Source organism: Dinoponera quadriceps, unplaced genomic scaffold (genome assembly GCF_001313825.1).
Source record: "Dinoponera quadriceps isolate SergipeBrazil2010 unplaced genomic scaffold, ASM131382v1 scaffold5144, whole genome shotgun sequence".
NCBI classification, from domain to species: Eukaryota; Metazoa; Arthropoda; class Insecta; order Hymenoptera; family Formicidae; genus Dinoponera; species Dinoponera quadriceps.
This window is the reverse complement of record NW_014560308.1, coordinates 668401-679691: the sequence shown is the minus strand read 5'-3', so window position 1 is coordinate 679691 and position 11291 is coordinate 668401. Positions and strand designations below refer to the sequence as shown.

Sequence of the window (11291 nt, the reverse complement as noted above, 5' to 3'; positions counted from 1 at the left end):
ACATTGCGCCCCTTTGATGCTATAAGCGGGAATTTACTTCCGTTTTCTCCATTTGAAGACTTAACGTAAAATTTAAAATTTCGATCCGGGTATAATCTCGATGAGGTGTAAATCAATTGTTTTGGTTCCTGGTTACATTTTCCCGTTCGAATATGTAACGAGACGTTCACGTTTCACGTTACGCACGTGTGTGCATTAATGTCCTGTACGTTTCTGTTGCAGTATCTAAGTGCTAACGGAATGGATACGTCAAGAAATCGAATTGGAAGAATGGTCGGCTTGCTGTGGCTCGTCTTCTTCTTCGCTGGAGTCTCGGCCGAGGGAACCCTGGAGAAACTGCACGAAGGTGAGTAACCGGTTAATACTCCGGTCTTCAGTGATGTGTTCGCTTTCTTAAATAAACATCCTCATCTCCCCTTCTATCGACTGAGTTTCACATTGAAAGAAAGAAAGAAAAAAAACGCGATAGAACCCAGAGGAGTCCGATCACTCGGCATCACCAGAGACTACACCGCCGCGTTTCAATTGGGTATCGCGAATATAATGAATCGTCGTTACCGTAACGGTAGTTTAATGCGACGGTACTGACAGCGCGGCGGTGTGCTGATGATAAATTTCTATTTAATGTATTGGATATTCCACCTTTGAAGGCTCGTTAGCGTAATAATCGGCTGAAGGGACGGCTGGTTTTTCGCAATTATACATTTCCCGGCGAAGCGTGCTAAGCTTTCTGATAAATGGTCGGGTATTTATTAACGTTCAATTAAAGCGCTCGAAAAAAGTCAGGCGAAAAAAGAAGTCATGAATTAATTATGCGAAAATAAAAAAAAAAAAAGAACTCGCGCAATCCGGGCAACGATTCTGGTAGAATTTTATAATACACCACCGGGGACTTCATGAACTGTGCGAAGCGCTGGAAAAACCGCGACGTATTAGAGGAGACGTGACGTTCGCGAATAGCTTTAGTCGCAGACACGTAACGGAGGGCAACGCGTACCGTGCGCGAGGAACGGCGGTCGTCTTGTTGCAACATTACAGTCAGCGGCAAGAATGCAAGAGAAACGAGCGCTCGCCCGTGAGTGATTCTGATGCGGTATCCTATCGATCGCCTGAATTTCCTGCCTCGCAACGCGAGCGAGCGCAGTTTGTAGAGACGAGAGATAAACGTCTATCTCGCTACCGAGTCCGAGAACGGGCAGACGTGCCGGCGAGGCGGATGGAGGACGATGAAGGCGGGAGAGGCGAAAACGAGGAGAACGGTGGACGCTGGTGGTGTACCCAGAGGGAGGAGACAGACGGAAAAGGCGAAGGGAGAAAAACAATGAGACAGAGCGGGAAAGAATATACAAAGAGAGAGAGAGAGAGAGAGANGGGGGGGGGGGGGATAGAGGAGGAAAGAGAAAGACAGGAGAGGCTGCAGAGCGTCCGTTAGAAAGCTACTTTAAGGCATATTCATAATGTAGCCGCCGACTCGCAGCCGTTGCTTGCTCTCTTTCTCCCGCGCGCTTCGTATTCAGCCTCGTTATCCTGATTTCGCACCGTCGCCGCGAGCGAGAAATGCGAAGAGAGGTAACGTTGACGACCGCGGGATACCGTCCGAGGGCACCGTATGATTTAGCCATAAATTCGATCTGCATAACAAGGCGTGGGCCCCTCATGAATAAAGTCATTCGTATTTCGGTATTAATCACGCCTCGCCACACCGTTGCTGTAGAACGCGGCGAGCGGCGCGAAATCGGTTGCGCGTTTTCCGCCACTCTCTCTCTCTCTCTCTCTCTATCTCTCTATCTCTGTCTTTCTCTCAGCGTGTCCTCGAATGCGCCGGCGTTTTAACGAGCTATCGGAAATTCCGATCTTTTAACCCATTCGAACAGAGCGCGCGCCTCTCGGACGTTTAATTACGTCCACTGTACTCGCGCGACATAATAATGGCTCACTCGCGCTAACTCACCGCCAGTCCGATGCAGCCAGCCGGTCGCGCGTTCGCGCCCTTCTTCCTGCGTTTTCTTGCACCGGGAGAGCATTCGGAATATTTACGGGGACGATAACATTTCGTCGTAACGCTCTCTTCGCCCGGCGTACCTTATTTTCCGCGGGATTACGCAAACCGAAAGGGAAAAGTGCTTTCGGACGTACCCGCCGTCGGACACAGAAGGTCTCGGTTCTCACATCCATATGAACGTCGGCTTATTTCACGTTGTCCGAAGAATAACGCGTCAAGGTGATTTCCGACGCTTCTACGGATAAGCGGGGTTTATCCGTCGCCGCGATTGTAATTGGGAAGCTCCGACGAAATCGATCAGCGGAACAGGGACAGCAGATTCGCGCGTTATGAGCGGTCGACGCGGCGAGCCGCAGTAGTTTTACCGAGTTTTCTGAAGAGAGAGTTATCTATCGCGGTCGCCGTAGGTAGCGTAGATAGAGTATCTACGTCTTCCGGCCGATAGATCGNCTGTGAGTTTAATGAAATGTCTTTAATTGAAACGAATTTGTCTTTTTGGAATGGAACAAACGAATGTTTGATTCAATAAACAATAAATCTCTCTCTCCCTCCTTCACACTCACGCTCACTCACTCGACTTTCTGCGAGGCCAAGTAAGCCACGTTGCAACTTCCGACTGAATAAGCATCACCTCACTTCCGTTTCCGACGATGGCCTTTGATGTAATACCTATGCCATCGTCTGTTCTTTCTCCGTTTTCATATCTCCATCTTCCACGCCATCTTGCTGTGTTTGTTTGCCGTCTATTCACTGACCATTCTACACTATCATACTGCGCCCTCATTCCTTACACGTCTTTTCTTCTTTCTCCGCTGATAACAAAACGCTTTCTTCCGAGAAAGATTTCACGGCTGAAAATTGGTTTTCGCCGCACAAGGACAGAATCGGGAGAAATCAATGTTTAACTGATTATTGATTTATCTTCTCAAGTTAGATAACGACTAAAGATAAGGACTAGGTAGATTTACGACTCATTTTCAATTTTATTTATTATATTTATTGATGCACAATCATCAATAAAGTTACTTGGTGTATATATGGATTCATCATGGTTCTTCTATAATCGGGTTAATGTAACAACGCATTTTCAATCCGCTCTCTCTCCCTTCCGTTTCATCGCTTCCTCAAAATCCGAGGACGCTTTCTCATGTACGATGAAATATTAAATATTTCAACTCGATTCCTATGTTCACACGTTCTGCCGGAACCTTTCCTTCTTTTCGACCTACAGCTAATAATCACATTTTTATTTTGTAGCTCAGTTTATTTAATTAGATTTTAAGTTAGATTATATTTCGGTCGGGCCTAATAACAGCGGTTAGCTGTTCACCGTTTGAATATATATTCTAGTTCGCTAATTTGATGTACCAAATATTATGATGAAATATGATACCAAATATAATACACATTTAATGAAGATAAAGATCATTTGAAATATTATCGCAAATGTGATCATGTTCGGTTATTGAAAACTGCCGTGGTATCGTACATAGTATCGATATCACATTATAGATTTCCTTTAATATGTCATATTGCATGTATTATTTCAAGTCGAGTTGCACAGTACGCGATTTTCCCGTTCACGGAGGTAAATATGTGACGGCATAACCCGGATATTACCTCACGTATGAGGGAGTGAAGAACGGCCACAATTATACGCGACAGCGAGAGACATCGCGATTCATCAAACCGCATTAATCTCTCTCGGGTGAGATAAGGCCGCGCTTTTTTACTCACGAATACACGCGAGACGCGCGTCCGGCCGGAGCTTTGTTCCTCTCTCGCGCGTTTCGCGGATTCGCCGATCCTGCTTCCGGCTTCCGGTAGACTTCCGCCTCCGTAGCATCCATGAAAAATTGCGTTCGTCCGTCGGAACTGTGGAACGGTTGTAACCTCCTGATGACGCCAGGCGCGACGGGTATCTCCCTGTCCGCGCGGAGATTGTCCGTCTTTCGCAACTTCCCGCGAAAAGTTTCTCGCGATGCGCTGCCAATCTCTTTTTTATCTTTTTTTTTATCGATCCTCCGTATATATATATATATATATATATACACATATGTATATGTATGTATGCATGTATGTATTTCCCGCGTCGATTCTATCTCTATCGTGCATGTCATCTCGTTACTCTTTACTCTCTTTCGTGTATCCCCTCACTTTGCTCTTTTCACTCACCGGGACTCTTTCCCCTTTCGGGCCAGGTCGCCATCCATCATCCGAGGCAACCGAATCTCGGCGTTTGTTGAAGTCTTCATCCCGCGGTATTACAGCCGCAGTGGCTCCTTTCAACATCGATGAAGGGGTCACTGCTGACGGGTCCGGCACGCGATGCCGTTTCGCCGTGTATACATTCTCACGCGTCGGCACTCAATTTCACTTTATTTGTGACGATCCACGTTCTATTCGTCTGTACGAGGCGGACTTCCGGTTCTACATTAATCTTGAAAGTATCGCCGAACTTGAAGGATCAGTGGGTTATTTCAAGATATAACACCATATAGACTATCGTCCTACTTTGATGCTACGATTATTTACTTACTGCAAACTTTTCCTCCGGATTGAAAAGAAGCACTTGTTCAATAGTTATTATTTAATTATTATTCTATTTCTACTTTTCAATTTCCAATATTCACATATTTCAACACTTTAATCGCACATTTCAATACTGTGTTTAATTTTTTTTCGTAATATCAATAATTAAAATATATTAATTGTGTAATTCAGTCCATTGCAGATAGATTATGTGCGATATTCAAATATTAAATAATACAGGTAAATATTGGAATTAATGGGCAAATAGAACAACGAACTTCCCTTCCCACAATCTCATTAGTTTTTCTTTATTTACATTGAAAATATTGGCGGAATTGATGGAATTTAGAAATCGCAGAATGTTGAAATGTAGGAGAATATATCACATACCTCTAAGTATTTCACATCACATTTCATTGGTCCTTTAAGTTCGATGAAATTTGCAGGAATAATGCAGAATCAAACTTTCGACTCAGGTTCTCCCTTCCTTTTCTAGTTATATTCGGTCCTAAAACCTTGCTTGAAGTGGAATATCTGATAAAATTATCAGAGTGACGTAATTAGTCAAAGTGAATTAGTGAATTAGTCAAACCGAATTAGTCAAAGTGACGACGACATATTGAGTAACTCTAATTGAATTTGTTATACGACGCTTTACATCAGTTGTCTAATACAATATCCCACGTAATATTTTGCTCTTGTACTTAATTTGACACGGCACGTGAATAATCTTGGATACGGTTTGACGATAAACGTAACGAGGACGGATTTTATCATCGGAATGTATGTCGAAGGTAGCCAAAGTTTTCCGATGATTCGATCATGCGATTTTCTAGACGCCGTTGTATACCAGTGATTGGAAATCGCTCTTGTCGTTAAGCCAAATCGCGTTTCTAGATTGCCTCGTTACCTCGAGCTATTCTGGACACCTTGGTCCTCGACGGCTAGATAAAGCAGGACGAGGGGACAGGGGATTGAACTAAAGCTCGTGTTGCGAAAGCCTGGTCCAATTATCAGCGTCTACGGGACTCAAAGCAGCTTGTTCCTTCATTATGTTCGTCGATCGCCTACGATACGCCGTTAAAGGTGGCCCGATTTGCGCATTTCTTCCGATGATGATCGTTCGCGTTTTCAATTGCCGTTCGAGGCGCATCGAAGATTAACTCAGGACGATGACCCTCAGCCCCGATTTGAATTTTAGAAACCCGTCTATAAATCATGAGTATCAAACGTCCTCGTGTCGCGCGTCATTTGCATATGGTATAGATAAATTAAATTGTAAAATGTAAATTTTGCAATCGAGATCATATTTAATTATTCGTAATCGTATAAAGAAAGCGCCGGAATATTATACGATTAACGGGAGACAATTATGTCGATTACTCGTCACTTATTTAATTCACAGCTGATCCAATGTGAGATGCATGTACCGATAAGTCTTTTTAGATCGTGAATAGAGAATAGAGCAACGTCTTCGCTCATCGATATTTACCGAGAGAAGAAGCAAAGTGGAGCAACAGAGCGCGCGGACGGTCGCGCGGTTATCCACCGTGCAATCTTTCGGCAATCGTTACATCGAGCGGGTCGACGGAGTCCGCGACGTGTCGTCCGCTACGTCCTGACGTAGTTCTCTCTACGTGATACGACACAACGGGTCATTGGCATAATGAAGAAACTTGGCGCGAGGAAAGTGGAGTCTCCCGGCGGTAAGAAACGAGGAGAAAGATTTCGGGTGAACTTTTCCGTGAGCGAGCGTGACGACGCGGCTCGCGCCCAATGCAGGCCAGTAAAACCGAGAAGAATGGTGGACCGAGGGACGGTATAGGAGGAGGACGAGGTGGAGGACGGCGAAAAGTTCGAAAATTCGTTGAAGCGACGCCAGGATCGGCGTAGGACAAAGAGGACACGGGACGGCGGGCCGAGGCACGTTTATCTTACAGTTCTTGCGGCCCTCGCTCACCCTCACCCCGCATCCGACGCCCCTGCTACTCCTCCCCTCCCACCACCCGTAGCTACCGTTTGTTCTTTTGATTCTTTCCAGTCACTTCACCGCCATTGCCATTGCCCTGCCCGGCGTTGGCTTCCAAAGTAACCCCCGGGATCCTTGTGGAAAAGTTTGGTTATTTAATTTCCTACTGCGGTCCGCGCCGGTTCTCCATTTCTCTCTCTTTCTCTCTCCCTCTCCGTTCTCTTTTTATATTTCTCTCGTTATCTCACTCTCGCACTATTCTCCACATCCCCCTTCCGCGCCGCCGTCACTCATGCTACGGAGGCCGTCCACTTCTCTCTTCCGCGAGGGACGACCGTTATTTCTTGTCAGGCTCTTTATTGTTCGGCGCGGGATAACTTTAGCCCGAGAGGAAAGATTTGTCGCGTGTGATCTTCGCGGAGGACAGATGTAATATAGGAGACACAGTGCTGCGCGTGTACGTATTTCTGAAAATATTCCCCTGCGCGCATGTAATTCTTCCTTTATCCGCCACTGAATATTACGGTCTCCTTTTCATCGTTTTTAGCAATTGTACGGGATATTATTCCTCTCTGTCTCTCTAGAGAGCTCTCTCTCTCTCTCTTTTATCTCATTCTACTGAGAGCAGCGGTTAAGAAATCCATTTACAAGAATCTCCCATGTAGATCGGATTGCGCTAATATCCAGTCGTACCGAAATCCTTCCTCGCGCCGCGGTTTCTTCCCTCCCGTCACCGACCTTTGTCCGTTTTTGTTCAACCCTACGCGGCCGCTCCGACCTCTCGATTGTGTCGCTGAATCGTCGCGTTATCCAAACGAATCTTTTCGAGTAAGGGTCCGCCGGCGAACATTCCCGGATATTCGCCGGCATATACAACGCTCTCTCCATAGTTCGTTCGCGACAGCAACTGTGATCCGTTTACTCGCGTGTGAGCGCGCGCGTATACGTGCACGCGTGACGCGCGCGCCTGTGGATATAGAAGCGCCGGCGTATAATTCAGTTTTACCCTGAAACGACTCATTTATATGCGTTCGTTTGATTGAATCTCTCCCGCATGGTACCAACGCCCTCTCGTTCTCTCTCTCTCTCCCTCTCTCTTTCCCGTTCGCTCGCTCTCTCCCGCTCTCTCCCTCCGTCTGTCTCTCTTGTCCGCACTCCCTCAACCGAACCGTCTACCCCGATAGTCGCCTCTTTTCGCTACGCAGTCTCTCTTCTCCCTTCACCCTCGTCAACGCCAACGCGGTTAGCTGTTTCAATTTCCCCTCGCCGCACAAAACTGAAAGGCGTACCTGTCGTCTGTTCTCCTCTCGTACCGTCGTTCCGCCCCGGCCCGCTCGCTTCTTCCTCCCCCGGATTCGTTATCGCCGGCGTCGCGCTTTTGCCATTCCGCACGAGCGCATCGTCCGCCTACGCATGACGCATATCATCATGATTACGGCCGTCCACCGCATTGTTGCCGACCATAATCACATACGACTGCAATCGAGCTTGCGGTTGAGTAATCATATGTTTGTTTGAGAATGGAATGGTCAACCGCTGAGGAAACGGCAATGTTAAACAGTAACGCTGTCCGACTCCGCGTATTTGCACCTGAATGCCATCGCTAATTGAGGATACGCCCGATAACAGATTGACGATGGACAAAAATCGGCGGTAGTAAACAAAATGTTGCGTTTGGAAAAGGGCTCGGTCGAGGCTCAGCCGATCGCACGACTGGAATTCGCACCATTTTTTTTTTTTCCCAATCAACGCTTCTACGTCTGACTCGAGGTGAAAACGCGTGAAACACGGGCGATTATACGAGAGAAAACTCGATGCGCGCGCGNGGGGGGGGGGGGGAGCGTCGATAGAGGGACACGGAATGGATCTCTCCCCGTCGCCGTATTTTAGGGTGTTCGCGTAATGCAATTATACCTTCACCCTCCGGCTTCGGGTTCATGAATATCAACGCCCGTTTGATTTGTATAATGTCGAGTTATTGTTCCGGAATCGAAACACCGAAAAGGGACCGCATTATTCCGGCTCGAGTGTCAGCGAGATTCGGCGAATGAAGATATTCGGCACGGGAATAATCCGGCGATTGAGACGGGAACGGGTCGCGATAACGAAAGAAGAAGAACACGTTGTCGTCGTAAGGCGACGTTAATTTTCGACGACGGGGATCGCGACGGACCAGTGGCCCGCAAGAATGCCGCCAGTGATTGAATGTGCGATCATTATCGGCGCTTATTCGCTCCACTTTAATCAAGCATCTCGACCTGAACGATTAACCGGCCCGCAGACACGATTAACGGCAATCGTCCCGAGCGTGTATACGATGGAACCACTGGGAATTAATAACGCCGCTAGTATGATATCGAATGCGCCTGCTGGTCCGCGGCTTTTGGTAACCGTTCGTAACGCCGCGGTCTAAATGCCGATAGGGGCGATATTACTGCACAGAACGGTGCGGTCGGACGCGTCCGAGTATTTTATTTTATTTCCACGCCTCACCTCCTCTCTCTCTCTCTCTCTCTCTTTCTAATCCTCTCTCGGTGTCGTTCGAAACGTTCCAGGTTGCGAGGAATAAAGCGACGACTGAATTCCTGAGCCGCCTCGTTCGTACGCTCGCCCACGCGCGGAGACGCGCCGCGAGGAAGGCGCGTCGCGAACATCGAAGGTAGCCGAGCATTTTCCGTCCGAGGTCGCCGGTTTTACCGGCGCGTTTTAAACCTACCGGGATTATATAGACGCATCGATCTTTCTTGTCGGCCACTCGATACTCGTTCGGTCTGCATTCGGCATTCAATTGACAGTTCTAAAGCCCCCGAAGTTCCGTTCCGGCGGGACGTATCGATCGCGGCTCGCGCAGAACGCTCTCTCTTTCTCATCCTCCCTCTTTCTCTCGCTCGCTCCCTATCTCCCAGGTTGGACCGTTTATTCCGGTTGCTTGCCGCCCGATGACTAATTACTTCAGTTAACTGCTCGTGAAAAATGCACTACTGCCCGAATAGCCGAAAACGGAATGTATAATCAGGCCGAATTGGTCGGGCGAGAGATCGAGGGCAGGAGAGTTAGGCGCGTCGCGGGGACGAGATCGTTTCGAGCGGACGTCACACTGTAATCACTGGTAATGCAGATGGCGGCTCGCCGATGGACGCATCGACAATCAGCTATATAATTAGAGAGGCCTCGCCCACCAATTAAGCCGGCATTCATCGAGCGCGCTCTCTCGCCGGGCCGCGTCTGCTCGCGAAAAGTGTGTGCGGCTGGTAAGCGCGAGTTAATGCGTAACTGGCGCAAGCAACGCTCGTTAACGTAATTACGCGGACTATTTCGATGACGCCTGCTGCCGGGGATCCCGCGCGATTCAGCCCGCTCGTCGCGGTCTCGCCGGGCCTCTTTGTGAAAAAGTCTGTATTGCGACGCGTGCACGCCGCTCGCGATAGACCGTTCTCCGATAATCGTTATTAATACCTAAATGCCGGCCGGGATTGTTGCCGCTATCCAGTACCGATCGCAGCCATTCGGTTAATTCGAAGGCCTCATACATTATTCTCACCTGGCGGAAGATAAACGTCGATATGAGGATTTCACATCGCCGCGGCGTATTGTCGTGACAGGACCGCTTCCTGCGAGCGAAATCCATTTGTAGAACTAACGCGACTAATATTTCAATGTCGATCGGAGTTACTATCGGCGCGCGGGCCGCGCGTAACGAGTCGCCCGAAATGCGTGCCGGTTTTTCCCGCCCGGCTGGATACGTACACGCGCCGAATCGTTTAACTGTCGCAATCGCCTTGTCCAATCTCGCGTACATCCGCCGATCCGGGATCTATTACGACACGCTTGGCCGCGATTGAGCGATTTCTACGGGTCGGTTAGAACACGGCGCGAAAATTACCGTGCCGGCTCCTTTTCCATAATAGCGCGTCTCGAGAGAGCGAAATTCCAGGACGGAATGCACGGTGTGCGAGTCGCTAACCTGCCCGATACGAATACGATAATCTGCTCGGTCGCGTAAAAGTGCCATTGTGTGTGTGTGTGTCTGTCTGTGGTTTCATCGTTAAACTCAAAATGATGCCGGCACCATTTCGGAGCTGAAACCGTTTCGCGTTATATAATCCTGTACGCGCGACCACACTAAGCTCAGCCGTACAAGCTGTACAAACTTCCCGGCCATTGCGATCTTGTTCTTCCAGCATCGTTTCCCGCACTTATACGATTTTCCCGCTCACACGTTGTCCGCTGCCGGAGAGCGCGCTATTGAAAGCACCTTTCTCGTTCGATCGATATTAATAAAACTGATGTTGTCACAGCCGTATTAATAATATGTAGCGTCGGTATTATCGACGGCACGGTTTTAATTTAAAGTACACGTCGTACGGTGGGCGCGGGGGTGTTTGTTAAAGCGCGATAAGACTGGTGCCGATACTCAAAGCGAAGATATTCCTCGTTGAAACTTCGCGACGGATAATGAAATTAAAGAGGCATGAGCTATCGTCGTTCTCCCCGTCTCGAGGACAGGCTTTTAGTGACGTCACCGCGTTCGTATTATTTCCCGTACTTCTGGTAACCGCGCGTCGGAGATTGGCCGAGTGTCGCGGCTGCTCGCGCGCAGCTCCGGTGTTTGAACACTCGCTTAACACCGAAACCCAGCTGAAATCGCGACGATTTCCAGGACGATTGCAGAAACGCAGAAGAAGATTCTCTCCCGTGTTCGCCTTATCGAGAGCCATTCTGGCCGACGAGCGGATACTACCTCGCGCGCGATTACACGTCCATTGCCTCCGCCTCTCTCCTCCGATT

The 11291-nt window shown here is 48.4% G+C and overlaps 1 protein-coding gene across 1 annotated transcript in view; it reads left to right on the top strand.

Annotated features, from left to right (window-relative positions):
- Window positions 1-227: 227 nt before the first annotated feature.
- LOC106750722 (semaphorin-2A) overlaps window positions 228-11291 on the top strand; it is a 189201-nt gene continuing 178137 nt past the window's right edge. Inside the window, exon 1 of the mRNA XM_014631247.1 lies at window positions 228-346. Coding sequence (XP_014486733.1) covers window positions 241-346 — 106 coding nt within the window. The 5' untranslated portion in view covers window positions 228-240. The remainder of the gene's footprint in view (window positions 347-11291) is intronic.